The sequence below is a fragment of the Phallusia mammillata genome, chromosome 6 (genome assembly GCF_965637545.1).
Source record: "Phallusia mammillata chromosome 6, kaPhaMamm4.hap1.1, whole genome shotgun sequence".
In the NCBI taxonomy this organism is placed as follows: Eukaryota; Metazoa; Chordata; class Ascidiacea; order Phlebobranchia; family Ascidiidae; genus Phallusia; species Phallusia mammillata.
The window spans coordinates 11,469,201-11,486,824 of NC_137257.1; the positions used below are offsets into that span (position 1 = coordinate 11,469,201).

The 17,624-nt window shown below is 36.0% G+C and overlaps 1 protein-coding gene across 1 annotated transcript; it reads right to left on the minus strand.

Annotated features, from left to right (window-relative positions):
* Positions 1-87: 87 nt before the first annotated feature.
* LOC145232253 (2-oxoglutarate dehydrogenase complex component E1-like) lies at positions 88-16,419 on the minus strand. The gene is made up of 21 exons (XM_080096811.1): positions 16,078-16,419; positions 12,100-12,288; positions 10,749-10,872; positions 9,805-9,905; positions 9,523-9,677; positions 9,296-9,442; positions 9,129-9,211; positions 8,941-9,057; positions 8,375-8,490; positions 8,084-8,199; positions 6,715-6,811; positions 5,896-5,976; positions 5,168-5,290; positions 3,958-4,146; positions 3,385-3,572; positions 2,976-3,103; positions 2,378-2,556; positions 1,740-1,940; positions 923-1,159; positions 460-614; positions 88-385 (listed from the first exon to the last, which is right to left on the minus strand). Exons 1-21 carry the CDS (start codon positions 16,339-16,341, stop codon positions 283-285), a joined length of 3,093 nt encoding a protein of 1,030 aa, XP_079952937.1. The 5' UTR covers positions 16,342-16,419; the 3' UTR covers positions 88-282.
* Positions 16,420-17,624: the final 1,205 nt, after the last annotated feature.

The following is a 17,624-nucleotide window of genomic DNA, read 5'->3' on the forward strand; positions in this document are numbered from 1 at the left end:
TGTTAGGTCACATGTATTTTCGCGAGGTGCAGGCAAGGACCTTATGGTCTGGGTTTATACTTCAGATAAACACCATTACTACCAAAATAATTAGCTAAGAAGTTTTATTGGACTTCAGAAGGCTAACAGGGTATGTTACAAGAAAAACCAAATAACAAAATAATGTCTTACAAATTTATAGGAATTAAATACAGAGAAACAATGCTACTTTTTTGTTCTACACCACTTAAATTTATATTTAATTGAAAAAAAACATTTAAGCAAGACACAAGTGCGGAAAATTTAAAGCTTTCGGAAGGCATCATCAAGCAACTTCTTGTGTTCTTTGACATGTTTGGATTTTGAACCTGCTGCTGGCGCGGCCTCTGGAGCTCTTCCTGTATAACTGTGAAACAATACAGGGTAACTAAAAGGCCTTGGGTTCCACAAAACAAGGTGAATTTTCTGGACAAAACTTACTGAACACGTCGTGACCAATTACAAGCTGTCCGCATTCTTGGTTTGCAATAGTCATAGAAACCCATGTTTTTATGCTCTTCCTGCAGCCAATGAATACCAGCATTGGGATATTTCTCACATTCAGCATGGACAAGATCAAATGGGAAAGGTGCGATCTGAAGATACAAAATTATATGAAAAAACACATTCTTAGTAATTTGTATCATGACAAAAATATATTATCGCAGCATCACACAGTCTTCTGTGTGTAAAAAACTGTGGACTTTTTGCTGTAAAACATCTGGTTGTCAGCAGTTTGCAATGCTATTTTCTGAAGAACAGATTGGTACATTGATCTCAAACAGCTTACACCCTGCAGAATGCCGAAACGAATTGCCTTTTTTCTGAATGACAATGTACTAACAGGCCTTTTCGCAATTGAGTGGTAACACATTTGGTGCATTCCATAATTCACTTATCCGACCTGCTCCACACGAGTTATCGCAACGTCTTTTGTTAGGCCACGTTCATCCCTTTCTTTCAGAATGTCATAATAAATTTTGCCAGTGCAAAATATCACACGACGTGTCTTTTCTGGTTCTTCAGACGCTGGTCCACTGTCGGGTATAATTCGTTGGAATTCCGTGCCAGGCAACATATCATCGAATGACGATCGCGCGAGCGGGTGACGTAACAGGGACTTGGGCGTGAAGAGAATTAACTGCAAACAAAAGTTGTATTTTATGATAAGTAACAAATATGTTTGTTTTAACCATCCATTGGGTGGTTTACACTGATGACGATGAACAAAATTTACGACAAGTATATGGAGTAAAATATACTTGTAACGTTTCAGACCCTAATATATTTTAAGAGTCAAAATTCTAAGTTTCAATCCACTTTTAGCAGCAGAAATGCAAGTTTGAACAATTTACGCAACACAGAAATAAAAAAGAAAACCATCGAGTGGCAAAGTCTTAGTTCCGGTAGCAAACGAAAACCGTTTAACGTTTTTAAGTCACTTTAGTTGAAAATGCACTTGGGCAACAAGAGGCGGTCCAAAGTTATACGTAAAAAGTGTTGTCGTATATAAAAGGTTTCATAACCTTGAAGCGTCCGGAAACTTGCCTTTTGCAAGCAATGTGTTTAATATATTTTTGAAGCTAATTGTGTTATTTTTTCCGAATTCAAAAGTCTTTTGGTGGCAAAAACATTTTTATCATTGGGTGATTTTTATGACAAGCAGAGTGAATGTCTGTATTTTTTATGTTTGTGTTGTGTGTGTTTTGTGTGTAACAAACCGGCTTTCTGAACGGCAATTTGCATTGTCTCCTTAAAATATGGCACAAATTGGCAGGTGTGGTGCAGTTGGCAATTATCCAGTTCGCGTCTTGTAATTGCCGAACGACAAAGTCACTTGAGTGGACATCAGGAAAATGGTCGGGGTCGTCGTTTTGCATCTGAAGAAATCTTTCCGGTCGAGCTGACGAGTGTTCAGGACCCTGTAATGAAACAACAGCTTTACCATGAAAAGGGTTTACCTTTAAGAAACGAAAAAGTTATAAAAAATCAGGATTAAATTAGTGCAGAGTGTATTAAATGTACTAAGAATTAAAGCTACAGTCCAGTATTAAATTTTTTAAGTTGAAATGCTGTCGTTTTTGTCGTATTTCAAACAAAACAGAATTATGCAAAGTGGGGGATGAAAAAATGCAACAGTTATTGTTACTATACAACTGCGTGCAGTTTACATCATGAATTTTCACAAAAATGTCCCAAAAGACCCCAATAACGACCAGCAAAAATTCGATAGAAACAAACCATTTCTTCGCACTTCCAATAATTTCTTCGAACTTTTAGAATCGTGTATTACAAGCGGGCATATTGGGCAAACGCGTTTGTTCAAATGTCTGCAGTTAAACGAAGATTTCAAACTAACCATTCCTTCGTATCCATGTGGTAGAAGGAGAACCAAACCACTCATTCGCATCCATTTGGCCTGACCGCTTGATATGAACTGATCGATAATACATTGAGCTGTGTTGTTGAAATCGCCAAACTGGGCTTCCCAGCAAATCAGAGCGTCAGGATTTGTCATCGAATACCCAAGTTCAAAGCCTGTCAAAACAATTTCGGAGTTTTTGACTCAAATTATTATATCAGCAAAAGCAAATTAGGCAAAAGGCATCAGAACATATTTTGTTTGAAAGTTTTTGCCCTTTTTGTTGTTTAGAAAAGTATTAGGTTTAAGTTTCAACGGCAATTTAAACCGACGTATATTCTATTTTAAACACGGTTGATGTACTTAAATTATTAAAATGATACGTAAAGTTGGAAATATGTGCAAGTAATTCATGCTCTGTACTATGAAGGGCCAATGATTTGATGCCTGGCGGTTTATGTAGTTTACTGGAGGCAAATTTAAACCGGTGTCGATTACCGTTAAACTTAACCAATACTCCAAACCTTGCACAACTTCCATACAATCTGAAAGTGAAACCAAACAATTGTGCAAATCACAAATGCAAATAACCAACCAAGAACTCCGTATTCTGACAACGAGCTGTTACAGACTGTGTATTGCGCCTGGTCCTTAGACAGATCATTTAAGGGAATGTAAAGACTCTTGTCCACTTTTTGATCGTGAAGAACGTGGTGACGATGGCTAAAAAGATAACACATTGTTAATTAACACTGTAGGAATAATATGATAAACAAGTTGCAATAACTTCTGCGTGGGAATCAATTCAGCTTGTTCACTCTCCCACGTGTACACGTCACATGTTTGTCAGTGACGACACAATCAAAAAGCAAACAATATTAGGCTAGTACATCAGGTTATACTGGGTATCAGTTATTACACAAAATAAATTGTCCTGTTAAGATTCAAACTTAATACAAGCTGAACAACATGATTTATTAAACATAAAACAACAAACTATGTACCTAAATGTTCCACGTTCAACATCTTGTCCACTTAAACGAACATGCATTCCTTCAGTGAGTAAAGAACCGAATGCCATCGCCTCACCGAGAGCCCAATCAATCGTACGGTTTTTGACCATTTCCTCACGTGATTTAAGGACACGTCGCAAGCCGGGATGGATTTTGATTTCATTATGCTGAGAGAAGAGCTGTGACGAAACATAATGACTTTAACAAAAGTTGCGCATTCAAAAAAAGATCTGTGATTTTTGTCAAATCACTACAAAAACTCGAAAAACATATTAAGGACGCGTTGTGAATATAAGCAATTAATTTTTTGAGCCTTAGCATTTAACCTAATATTTGGTAAAAACCAATGATTTTCCGTAAATCCCATTCAAAGATCCGTTTTCTTTACTTTTTCTGGATAATATAATTGGAGAGGGGTTGCGTTTATCATACTTTTACTGGTTGAATATCACTTGTCGTTGAAATTAACACCAAATCTACTGTTCGGTTTTGTTCATCATTTAATAATTGCGAACTAAACGAGATTAACATTCTACCAATCAGATTAACCTAAAAATGCCATACTTGACCAATATGACGTAGTTGTTCTTCGGAAATGCCAGTATCCTTTATCTTGAGGTCCACAGTTCCGTATGGATCCTTAAAGAATCCTTTCCACGGTGAATCAAGCCAACTGCGGAAGTTGAGCTGGCTGATGCTCTTCGAAGACTCCAAAGCGTCTTCGCAAATCTTGTCGTACTCTTTCACCTTCGACTATTGTAAAGGAATGTTAGGGTTTGCCCAACACAAAATGATACTATACAACACGAAACGACAAGATGCTAGTAATAAATGGTGAAAAACACGTAAGGAAATTCAAAGTATATTAGGCCAAGACATTCGTAAAACATAATTAAACCATTTTAACATGTTCGTGACATTAAAGACAATAGTTTAACTCAATGTGCGTGACTGCGTGTACAAAAACAAGATCAGCAATGCAATTTTGCCCGCTAGCAGAGCAACTTTCGAGGTGCGTTTTAATCGACATTTCGCAGTTACAAAGCGAGAATTTTAAGAAAACAAGGCGTATCAGCAAAGTACAGTGTTAAAACACCGTTTTAAAGAAAAAACAACACAAACACAACATTGCTCGTTTATGTTAGCTCGTGGCAGGAAGGTACAGTTCACCACCGCTTTATTTCGGAGAAATATAACATTAGACAATACAGTTTTTTTTAGTACTGTACTACAATACAAGCACTACTGTACCAGACAAGCATCACTGTACATTAATTTAGGTTGTTCCAAAGCCCATAAACATAGTTTTGTGGTGTTAACTGTTATTCAAATTGAAACATGTTTGTCCTTTGGTGGCAGGTTGTGATGTTTTCATAGTTTTTTCATGTTTTTCATTGGCAGTTTGCAACAAAGTCATTGGCATAATGGCGCAGTAAATTGAGGTAACACATAAACCTATTAATTTGTTATTAAATCGAGATGCTGCTCAACAAATTGTTTTTGTTAGTAGCATTAAGAAGAAGAAAACAATTTTTAACAGTTCGAAATGATATGACCATCATTAGGTCTATTTACTCTATCACAATCCGCTTAGCGCCAATTTAAACTAGAAAAATATAGCAAACTATAAGAAACAATGCCTGGTTTTGTATCTTAAATCGAATGAATTGTCCATCACAAACATTTTATGTAGGACTGTTTCAAGACAAATGTATAAAAGCGCATACTTATTCGCTGCATCTTACAAATGCCTGCTAATAAATTACAGTATTACCTCAACGTCTTCTTCCTTCACCAACCCTTCGGCTTTTAGCTTGTCCGTATAAATTTTAAATATATTTGGATGGCTGCGTATCTTTTGGTACATCAGCGGCTGCGTGAACATTGGCTCGTCCATCTGCAAAAGTCACGTGGATTACACAATCGTCACTTTATCCCCATATAGCTACATGTTTAACAAAAGCTTTCAAACAAAATTCACACTACAGTGGGAAAATACGATATCATGTTACTGTGCCGATGTCGCAATACAGGACAAGGGGAGCCTTTACCAAATAGAAAGTCTGTGTGTCGAAATCCATATCACGTGACTAGTTTCGACAAACAGACAGGAATGTTTTCATAAAGAAGGGCTTGGTAATAAACAGGTTTTATGACAGTGGACGCCTAAAAGAGTTTTTAACGTTGTCTTTACTAACAGGTGATTGGGTGTGCTTGGTCTGTTTTGATGAGTAACAAAAACTTGTTTATTGCCAAGCCCTTCTTTATGAAAACATTCCTGTCAGAAAAATGAAAAAAATAGACAAACACAGTTTCGGTTGCAAACACAATAGTTGCGTGAAATTTCGTTTTGGCATCGTGTTTAAAGTTTTGACCGCAGCAACTTTCAACAGTCTGTTGTTGGCCTTGATTTTTAGCTCCATAATGCAAGGTGTGAAGCAAAGCTTGACATACTTAAAACACAATTTGTGCCGTTTATTTTGTTATCCCGTACCCGCCCACCTCATTGTGTCCATTTCGTCTGTAGCACACCAAGTCAATAACGACGTCTTTTTGAAATTTCATTCTCCATTCCGCTGCGACCTGCAAAAGTTATCACCACAATTAAGTGTGTCAAATCACGAGACAAAATCACCGCAGGGAGCAGCGAACCATCGCAAGATCATCCCAATGTTTTGCTTGTCACATGACGTCACATACATGTCACAGAACGCACAGATGTTAGGAAGGCGAGCATGCCAACCTTGCAATGAACTTGACAGTACGTTGGTGCGATCCAAAGTAAAGTTAAACACAAAAGGTGGCACCATAGCGGACTTTGGAATTGCACAACGTAAGCACGCAATGTCATTAAACGACAACAACGTTTCGAAGGAACGATTTGTTTGGCACGGCTACAGCACAGCAAAGGTTACTGCAATGTCATATCACACGTCACATATTAGCAGCGTCCTTCCCTTAACGACTACATAGCTTATTTAAAGTCTGACAGGCGGTCGCGCAAATAATTAATTAGAGAAGTAACAAACGGAAATAGCGCTTCACTTTATTGAAATGAGCAAAGCTATTGAGTCGAAATATTAACGGTTCTTAAATGTGGCACAGCAACTTACAATCCGTTTTGTCTCTAAAATATTGGTCCTATCGATACCGTAGTATTTAAAAGGTATTTAAGTCTATTATTTATTGATCCAGCTTACGAATGTATTTGGGGCAAAACTTAAAAACTGAACTATCAGCAATCGTGGAGAACGTGTGTTTGGACAATTAAAGTAAAGGGAATGGATTTTTAAAGTTCATTTCAGGTATTCGTAACCTTACCTTGCAAACATGAATGACAGCTTCTACATCGTCCGCATTGACGTGGAAAATCGGGGCTCGCACGACCATCGCCACATCTGTACAATACGGGGATGACCTACGTAAAACAGCAAAAAATGACAGAATAAGTTTGCAACTGAATAAATTACTGATTGATAAAGGAAATGGCAATAAGCATGTCGCTTTTTACGTCTGTTTGGGCTGTTATTTTCATCATTAAACTTAGGGCTGTTATCAAATAAAGGTTTTTAATTTTTCAAATAATCAAATAATTTTTTTCCTTTCAAATCAAATAATCAAATAATTCAAATAATTTACAATACCGGCTGTGTAAGTCCCAGAGTCATTATCAAATAAGGATAGTTAAAACTACTAAACAAATTTTGTATGCTAGGCTACATCTTTTTTCTGTTTAAAATAATAAATTAGTACAGATAGGGACAAACTTCAATTATCCTACGTAATTTGGCAAAACCATCTGTACATATTCCGTGTGTATTTTACGCTATTACAACATCTTTTTCTGGGATACTGGCTGAATTGAATAGTGATCTATACCATTTTAATCACTTGCTTGAAAAACTTCAATTATTCCTGGGTGTAACTAATACCGGAATGAACAAAAAATTATCATGCTTTTTTGTCCAACATTTTTGGGGGATTGGGTAATGAACATTAATATAAGGCTGAAAACATATGTTTAAGTGCTTCTGTGTAGCCTACGCGCAATTTCATAAAAAAGTCCCCAATGTGTTCAAATAAATTGATTTTGTACATATATCGAGGTGTACTGCATAGGAGAAAATTATTTGATTATTTGAAATGAGTAAAAAATTATTTAATAAATTTTTAAATAATTAAAAATTTCAAATAATCAAATAATTATTTGTTTGATAACAGCCCTAATTAAACTTATGAATAGATCGGTATATAGTGTTCCGAAATCGAAATAGTTTTAAATGTATCATGCTGAATGTTTTCTTGTATTAGAACAATCCAGCGTTTTTTAACCTTTATGGGTCTTGGTCTTTTTTGACTCGCCATAACATAACAAATAAACATGTAAAATAGTAAAAACAGTCTGAATCTAAAATGTGGCGAGATGTCGCGGAATCACAAAAATTTTAGAAGACTCATTCCTCTGACGGAAGAGAAACACTGGATTCAAAAAAACATGAAAGTCGTCATAAAAAAAGACAAACCAATTGCCAGGATATAATGGAGCCGTCGTAGATGACTATAAACTCAACCAATGTGAAGTAAAACGAACTCGGTGTGGTATCAGTTCAGCTTAATTTACATTTTACAAACAGGCCGCCTTATACAACACAGTTCAAATTGTACTAAAATATAAATATGAAAACTATACCTTGAGTGTCTTGGATCTGTGGTAAACCCGATCTGGTTGTTGACGACGATGTGGATTGTTCCGTTGGTGGTGTAAGCTGGCAAGTCGCTCAAATGGAAAGTTTCATAAACCACGCCCTAGTACAAATACCAGCCGGGGCAAGGGTTAAGCGTAACGCAAATACACGTACATATGAAGTAAGAATCGGTTATAATGTACAGGGCAATAAAACATTCTTAACAACGAAAATCGAATCTTTTGACTTTAGATTTGCATTGTATAGTTTGCTACAGGCCAATAATTTGAAAATACCTGTCCTGAAAATGCAGCATCACCATGCATGAGGATAGACATGACTTTTTTGCCGTCGGTATCTTCACGGTAATATTGTTCAGCTTTGGTTTTGCCCTGAACTACAGGGTCGACAGCTGTGTAGAAAAAAATAAGCGACAAGTTTATACATCGAAAGATGTCGAAAATATTTTACCATTTATGAAGTTAGTGACCAGCGAAACTTTTTAGTGGACCATGTCGATATCATATGGAAATTATTGCAAAAGACCGTAAGCTAACCGTAATATATATTTGTATGAAAGTCTGACGACTCGAATGTAAAAGGTAAGTGGGGCACTAGAGGTTTTAGAAACTTTCGTTTTTGATGTTGGTCTTTGAAAATGCCTGTGTTAAAATGTCTGCTTTTGGCAAAAAAATGTCTCTGCGTTTTTTCGTACACTAAAAGCATTCAATGAAATAAAGGTGTTTTTTTTCTTAAAAAACTATCGTATTTAATTGTCACAAAATAAACGCATCGCATGTTTTAACTATGCTCATTGTGCGAAGTTGTTCAAACGTATAAACAAGACCCTGTACATAATTACCTTCCAAGTGTGAAGGATTTGCTACTAACGACAGGTTTATGAGTTTGTTTGTGACGTGGTTGATGCGTTGATGTGACATACCAAGATGGTACTTCACGTCTCCTGAGCCTTCGTCACCTAAACATGAAATACGAGCTGTTGACCACATATTCAACCCACCTGAAAGGGGATATGAAAGATTATCTTACCTGCCCGAAGATTACTGTCGAATTGGCAGAAGATCTGGTCCAAATCTTTTCGAATCACGTTGGCCAGTACGTTTAATCGTCCCCTAAAAACAAATTGGTTTCAGCTAACATCGTGATTTTCATTTTTTATGCGTTAATGCACGACTTATGGGTATAAATAATCCTACCTGTGTGGCATGCCAAGCACAAAACTGTCCACTCCTTGATTGGAAGCAGAATCTATGATTGTTTTTAACCCAGGAATCAATATCTCGCATCCCTCCAAACCAAAACGCTTTTCACTGGTCCATTTTTTTGCAAGGAATTCCTCAAACCTTAAAATCAATGTCACTATTTTATGCAACAAGTAGATCGCTGGTTTAAAGTATAATTCAGACATGCACGTCCCACATACTTTGTTGATCTCAAGACACGCTGCCATGCCAGTAATTTTTCTGCATCTTTGAGCTGAGTAACACCAGGCACTTCAAATTGTTCTCGAATCCAGTTGCATTGTTCATAGTTGTTAATAAACATGTACTCAACTCCAATATTACGGCAGTAAGTGTCCTGCAAAAAATCAGTGAAAATTTCAAAGGTTTGTTCTTAGTTTTTGAATGATAATAATGCATAAAACTGTTCAAAACTATTTTGGAAAAAGTTTTATTGTTTGAGGTAAATATATTTTAATAAATACCTCGAGTCTTTTAACTATGTCTTTCAGTGGAAGAGCATTTTCTGAGCCACCAATCATTGTGGTTTTGGGCAATTGATAAACTTTGTCCATTTCGCTTTCCCCTAAAAACAAATTAGTCTGTTTTGAACCATTCTATAAAGATGTTAAAAATCTATAGTATAGGCATAACAAACACTACAAAAATTCTTAAAACATTGCAAGTAATGGGCAAATTTGTATGTTTAGACACCACTGTCACAGCATAAGCACCACATGCAGCAAAATTTGCAATACAAACGGTGATCAATTATAATCTTTCTACGTAAGCTCAAACACACACTCACACATGGCATGTTGTTAAAACATTCAAAGTACAAATATCAATGTTAAAGACACCTGGTTACAAACGAACATTACATGAACAGATTAAAAAATTAAAAATGGCTACTATAAACTGTTGAAGGTTTGTGAGAAATATTTCTTAACCAGCATCTACTTTTACAACTTGTGTTAAATCTTATTGTAGATCCTAGCACAGCTTGTGTCAGCCAACAACATTGCTCTTACTGCCTTGATTGATTTGTTTGAAAAAGCTTACACACAATACGAAAATTACAAACAATGATCCACATTTTCAAAAAAGCAAAAAGCTTTTGGCTGGGATTTAATGCGAATTCAAAAAAATGCTCAATCAGGAGCACAAGTGAATAGGTTATTATCACATTGTTGATGTATAGACAGCATTGCAAAACTGTAAAATGAAAATATTATTGACATCTGCACAGCATCTTCACATCAAATTTATTTTTCTGTACACCAATCAGTTGAAAACTTAAAACACCACATTAAAAGTAATTATTTTTGTGTGTTTTTGCTATTAACTCCTCAACCATTAAAAGAGTCAACTAAAAAATTGCTAGCTACACTGCATGCAAATATATACAAGTTTGACACGACATTGGTACCAAATGGATTGTCTCTTCCCATAACTAGCATGTTTCTTGACAGTCTGTCAAATGTGTTATCCATTTCACTTCTGCCCTTAGATATTCCCAGTGGGTCCAGGTTGCTCAGTAGATGACCACGGATCTGAAGGAGTTTAAAAATGTTCTAACAGAAAGAACAATTCTCCAAGTATGAACTTATGATTGTTGTTTTTGTCCTGTATCTTTATCCAGAGCTTAATACCTATTTCAACTTTGGGAAATCTGATATAGGTTTTCTCAAGAAAATATCAACACATCAAAATACACATTGTGTGCACTGTCATTGCGATGCATGTAAAATGATGCAATAGCAAACAATGCAATGGAGACCATCAACCTTTTCATGGTGAGTATGAGGAAACTGAGTGTGAAAACAATTGAACTCTTCCAAAACATAAACATTCATAGACTTGCAACCAAACATCATACACATACCAAAAGAAAAGTGGTGCTAAAACATACCAATTTGCTGCAAAATTTTTACCAAACCAGGCAAAAACATAACCATGGCCAACTCTAGATAATACACAAGGAGCACTGCAGGTTTACTCAAACAACTGTATAAGTTTTTATTCCCAAATATCAACACTTTTAATGCTGAACCTAACAGTTTTGCAGCAGTTAAGGATCAGTCAAATTTTGTATTTGATGAACAGTTTTATTGAAAGCATTTAATTAACCTCAATACAATAAGCAAACCTGCAGGTAAACCAGTGCCCACTAAGGTTTATATGTATAACACAACTAATCCAATCCTACCCAAACTATAACTGTTAAGTGATAATTCTGGTGGAGTTGTGGAGTCCAAATCTGCATCAAGAATGCCTAGGGGATCCAACTGAGCTATACTATGGCCACGAATCTGTATGTAATGACATGTTCAAATGAAACAGGCAAAATATGGACACATTGCGTGTGTACACATCAATGATTTTTCACCATTCCCATGTTCATTGGTTGTAGATTACTACATCCGAAGTAATAGATTTTATATCTGATGCATCAACCAAACTTCAAGGTTTCTATATAAACCACGCACAATGTGTCATAATAAAATGCATGAAAATGTAAACAGCATGTAACTCTATGTAAAAAAGAACAAAAAAAGCACCATAAATAAACAAAAAAGTAGGCCGGACACTTAAAAGGCAAGAATAACACATGTATTTTGTGGATTAAAAATTACTTCAAAGTTTTCCCTATATATATGTTGTGGTTAGCTAAAATGTTAAGCATTTAAACATACAAAGAGTATTACGTTTGTTGGTGACTATGAGTGTAGAGATTCAATTTTACAAACTTTATCAACATATTTGACAAGATACTCTACCTGGTAACCCCTGATCAGGGCTTGTACAGAGAGATGTTCATCTACTACATCTCTTATTTGACCTGCATCCACAGTTGTAGATGTTGTTACTGGAATTGTAGCTGGTGAACCCCCTATAGTAGGTGGTGACTGATATGCTTGACCAGGTGGAACACCAGCATTAACACTTCGGAAATATGAGTTCCATGACTGTAAATGTAAATGCAGTATTTATAAATGCAACCAAACCTGCAAAACCTAAGCCCAAGTGCTTTCTGGGAATTTGAACCCAGACAAATTGAATAACCAAGTCAGCATAAACTGGGGGGTTGAGGTGTTTAGTGAAACAAGGATGTTTGCCTACCACTGCTTTGGCTAAATCGTGTTTTCAAACTGTAGATGCCATGTCAAATAGCGCACCACCTTAGGTGTTTGACAGCATGGAGTTGTAGCAGTTACCAAATTTCCCAAATCTTAAAAATATAAAATTTCCCAAATGTTAAAAAAATAAGTTGCAGGCAAGACGACCAAGACACCCGAAGATCACGGCGAATTCGGAAGAATACATAACCTGAAGCAGAGATACGACCGTTATGATTAAGGTTGGGTTTGACGCGTCGGAAGTTTTGACGATAATTCGGTTTAGGGCCAATAACATGTTTGACATAAACCAGAATGCTTAATAAATGACTCTGTGCCTTGTTAGTGATTAGCAATGTACCGCGTGCACACGGCGAAGAAATGCGAAAACACGTTATTGCTGTTGGGTATTTGCGTGTTTTACAATCATTCGGTGTTTATTCTTAAGCCGAAATAGCGATTATAGGTGCATGCATAGGCGCCCAACACGGGAATGACGGGTATGCCGCATACCCGGGAATCGGACCAACGTTAGTCATGCGTTATATGCTTTTACACTTTTTAGAAATGTTTGACCAATACTGTTCCGTAACAAACACAATTGATTTCAATCGCGGTTATTGTTTCACAACTTATGAATTGTTCGCATTCGTTACAATTATGACAATTGCAATTTGAACATTAAAGGGTGGTAAAAATAAAAACGAAGGTGTTGGGGCTCGCTTACGGGAGGAGGGGAAACGCCGCTGCCACGACTGCCTAGTTCAGGGGTCTCAAACACGCGGCCCTCGAAGGGTATGTGTTTTGCTTAGGCGGAATACCCTGTCAGACCAGTGAATTTACAAGATTCAACCATTCTCTATTTGTATATGCAACGTTTTTACAGGATGATTGAACGAGCCCATTTTTTAAATCAGCAATTGTGATTGTTGCGTCATACTTTATATATTGTTGCGTCATTGTTTCCACACAAAGCAATATAGCACAGTTGACTTATTCACTTTGCTACACAGTAATTTGTTTGTTATTTATTACCATATTCTTTTTAATGTAGCTAATGGCATAAATGAACATTTACTTTTTAATCTTGCAAATTTTTTTTCAATATATAGTGCGGCACCCGACTTACTTAAAAGTTTGTTTTTGGCCCCCAAAGAGTGTTTCATACCGGAACGGAACGAAACCAAATAACGTTATTCGTTCTGAGCAAATCATTATTTTCGTTATTTCGTTCTGGACCTATATTTTCATTTCGTTCCGGTCTGACCGAAATAAATTTATAACGGTATTTTTCGGTATTCCGGTCTTAACAAATGAACATTTCTTTGTGGTCTTTGCAACTTTTAAGCGAAAAAATAAAGAAAGTTGCAACACACAAATATTATTGTCGGTAGTTGTTACGTCACATAACATCTGTCAATGATGGTAAAACCAGCAAACGGATGTAAATTGTTGGAGCTTCAATTCTTATTATAGCTATAACGGCGCGAAATTTTCAGCAATTGTTTCATGTCAAATGTCCAGAACGAAATACCGGAATAAAAAATAACGGTTTTTCGTTCCGTTATTTTGAATATTTTTTATTTCGGTATGTCGTTCCGGTATTTGAGTTAAAAATGATTTATGTCGTTCCGGTATAACGTTCCGTTCCGTTCCGTTATGAAACACTGCGGCCTCAAAGTAGTTTGAGTTTAAGACCCCTGGTCTAGTAGAATCGAAAAAAAAAACGCTTATCGTTAATAACGTCAAGTTGGTACGAAAAGCCCAACGGGCGAATCACGCATAACCTAAAACCCTTGCCTGGTGGACGTTTAAACTAAACCTTACGTTGTTAATGCAGTTGAACTCATTTATGACCTACCCAAAGTAATTTTTGTAATACGAGGCAGAACAACACATCTAATATTTGACAGACAACGACGCGCGTGTTCTCTGGTTGCATAATTGAGGTAAATTATGATTTTTTTTAATTGGTGATATTACAGCTGGTGACAAGATATTGACCATACGGACAAGTATAGCTATAGTTTACGTCACTAATGTTTGTAAACATTACATTAGTTTCATGCCAATTAAAAAGTTCGGTTTCTGTCGAATTATCAAACTATTCGGACCGAAAAACAAAGTGTCGGCAAAACGGCATTTTGGGCCGTAATGTTTCGGCCACAGGAATTTTGGTTCATCACATCACTAACACTATGCCGCTGTTAAGTGGTACAACTTTTATCGAGGTTTCGGTAAAATGTATTACATCGCTTTGTTCAATAAACAAAGTTCTGCGGGGCAAAACACCAAATAAGTTTTTTGACTTATTTATTTTACACCATTGTAAAAAATCTTAAAAATCTAAAAGGTATTTCCGTTATTTTGTGCAAATAGCGTCGTTTTTAATAAAAAAAATGTAAGGTGGAGCCTCTCAGAGTAACGATTCCCTGAGCAACAATTTTAAGCTTTTTTAACGACATATATAAGAAAAGTAGTTTCATTCTTTGTATGTGTACCGTCGATTCACATGTTTGTTCGCGCAAAGGTGGTAGCTAGTGCAGTTTTGAAAGTATTACGAAATTATGAGAAAGAGGCTATATTTAGCGCGTACCACTGTAAACAGCTTCACACGACGTAGTTTTCGAATGACGTAGCATTTGCCCCCAAAAAAAACATTCAAACGCGCTAAATAAAAACTAAATACTAAATATAAAGATGTAACTCCGAGTTCACTAATAAAAAAATGGCCAAACAAGGTTTGTAGAAACTTCCCGGACAACATTTTTTCGGCGAGAGTCGTTTTCGGCACCTGTGCGCCAATCCGACACACCACACAACTTTAAGCCATCTCGATTGGTCGAAAAAATGGGCGTTATGGGGGTGTTGCGTTCCGCCTTGAGCTGGCGTGACGTGTGCACAAATAATAATCGGCCCGTATTAACGGGAGCCTTTCTTTTGTCGGTTAAACCCGTTTTACGGCGATCTTCAGTTGAGTGAGAGTAGGTGAAAAAAACTTTGTTTTCTATGGTATTGCCGAAAAACCTATAAATTCAGCTTTGATCCCCTATTGTGTTTCTTCCTGATGCTTGGTGCAATTTTAATTTTTAAGCGAAAGGGTCACATAACATCAAACAACAGACATTTTTTTAGAAATTGCAACGTCATTCATCTTCTTGCCAATACATATTATTTTTAGCTCTTTGTGTACTATACAATTATGTCTACTTAAAGAAATTTTTTAGAAATTTTTTTAGATTTTGGGACGAAAAAAACATTAAGAGAATTTCTTTTGAACTATGTTTTTAAAGCTACAGTTTGTATCATCTAATTCTTTTAAGATTTCAAATCATTGCTAGGTTGTATGAAAAGATCATAGAACTTGATAAAGTGTTTGAACAACTAAAAAAAGGAAAAAAAGAACATATTTTACAGCTTAGATGAATATAACTTAAAATCAAGAAGGGCTTAAGAGAAATTTAAGTCATTTATATATAATGTACAACATTGTGGTTTTGAAAAATTGAATGAAAAATTTAGAATTTAAATTAACAAACATTTATTTTTTGTGACTTTGGAAGTGAAATAAAGCATCTTAACCATAGATTGGTATATTTCTTTACACATTACAACTGTTTGGAAAATTATTATTCCCACCTGGTGTACACTTGACGGATCTTTCAACCAACTCTCATACATATCCTCAACATAAATTGCGTTGCTTCCATTTATAAATGGCTCAGCTTTGGCAGCAGCTGCAGCCTGATTGTGTATAGTTTGAGATGTACTTGCATATTGTCTGCGTATTACAGCGGCGTTGCCTTGTTTCGTTTTGTTAACATTTCTCACAACAATTTGTGTTGCTTTTGTGGATGACGCTACTTTTTGCAGCAGTTGAAATGGCCTTCTTGATCGAAGCATAACTCAAAGGCAAACCAACTAAGGAATTATGCTTACAAAATATTGCTTTTAAGTTGACTGAAAAGAAATTGACAACAAAAATGACTGTTTTGTAGCCAAAAAATGTAACTTTTTCAGTAAGCTTCACATTTCTAACATGCATGCAGACTTTATTCTTGTGCAATTTCTTTTCTGCTTCATAACATTTATGCACAAATTTGCCACACACACATAGATAGGGTCAGCTCCTAAGCATAACCACTTGTGGCTGCAGCTGCACCCATTTTTTACACTTGAAACAAACATTTACACCCAGTCAATACTACTATACTCTTGGAGCTGAAACAAATAAATTCAACTGATTGATTGCTTAAACAGTCATATACATTGCATAACAATTAGATACTTCAGATATGACATGTTTCATAACTTTATGAAAACAATACATACTCCATTGTTTATATCTCAGGTTAAACCAACTTAAATAATTGTTTTTTTTTACCAAAGTAAAGTTAAAATTTAGGTCAGTGACAAAAATTTTTTAAAATTATATACCCATATCACATCACATCTTCATTAACTTTATTAGACCAAAATATTACAAAATACATCTAACTAGAAGTGTTACTGTTAAATTAGTTTTTTCATCCCCAGTTTAGGAGGTTACCAGCTAACCCTTTACATAGGTACAAGCTCCACCACTTCCCGCTGAGAAACGCACAGGTCTCCTGATTCACTCATCACGAGCCAGGAAAACTGACACCAACGAACGACCCTTTAACCTACAAAGTGCGAAGATACCCTTTTCAAGCACTGGTGACATAGCTCACTAGTTCCACCGAGTGTAAATTATTTTGATCTGTTATAATCAGGGTTGCCATACCGTCCTTATTTCTAAGATTTGTCCTTATTTTGAAGGGCTATGTCTTAGAAAAGTTCATTGTCCTTATTACTAAGAATTGTCCTTATTTTTGACTTGAGTCCTTCTTTTGTCTTATTTTCAACAATTGCTGGTCAAATCCCTGCTACAAGTAAAAGTAAATCTAGACCTGAGCTGTTGTAAGATGCATAAAGTATTTTCAACGCACAAGAAGTGACTGAAACAGATTGTTTCTGGCCAAAATATTGCATGTGATATGTCACGGCTTGTATAAATGCAAAGATTTGTTCAAAAACGTTTGTTTTGTTGCATATGAAAATTTAATTTTTCGGTTGTCCTTATTTTTGGTTTTAAGTCGATGGCAACCCTGGATAATGGCAAACACAAAAACTGAACATATTTTGGACAGATATAACCGATTATC

Excerpts from the sequence above, each read along its gene's own strand:
- LOC145232253 (XM_080096811.1), bottom strand. The coding sequence starts at position 16,341 with ATGCTTCGATCAAGAAGGCCATTTCAACTGCTGCAAAAAGTAGCGTCA. Across the intron at positions 8,200-8,374 it reads ATGCTGCATTTTCAGGACAG|GGCGTGGTTTATGAAACTTT; the intron begins GTATTTTCAAAT and ends TATTTGTACTAG. Across the intron at positions 6,812-8,083 it reads ACAGATCCAAGACACTCAAG|GTCATCCCCGTATTGTACAG; the intron begins GTATAGTTTTCA and ends TGTTTTACGTAG.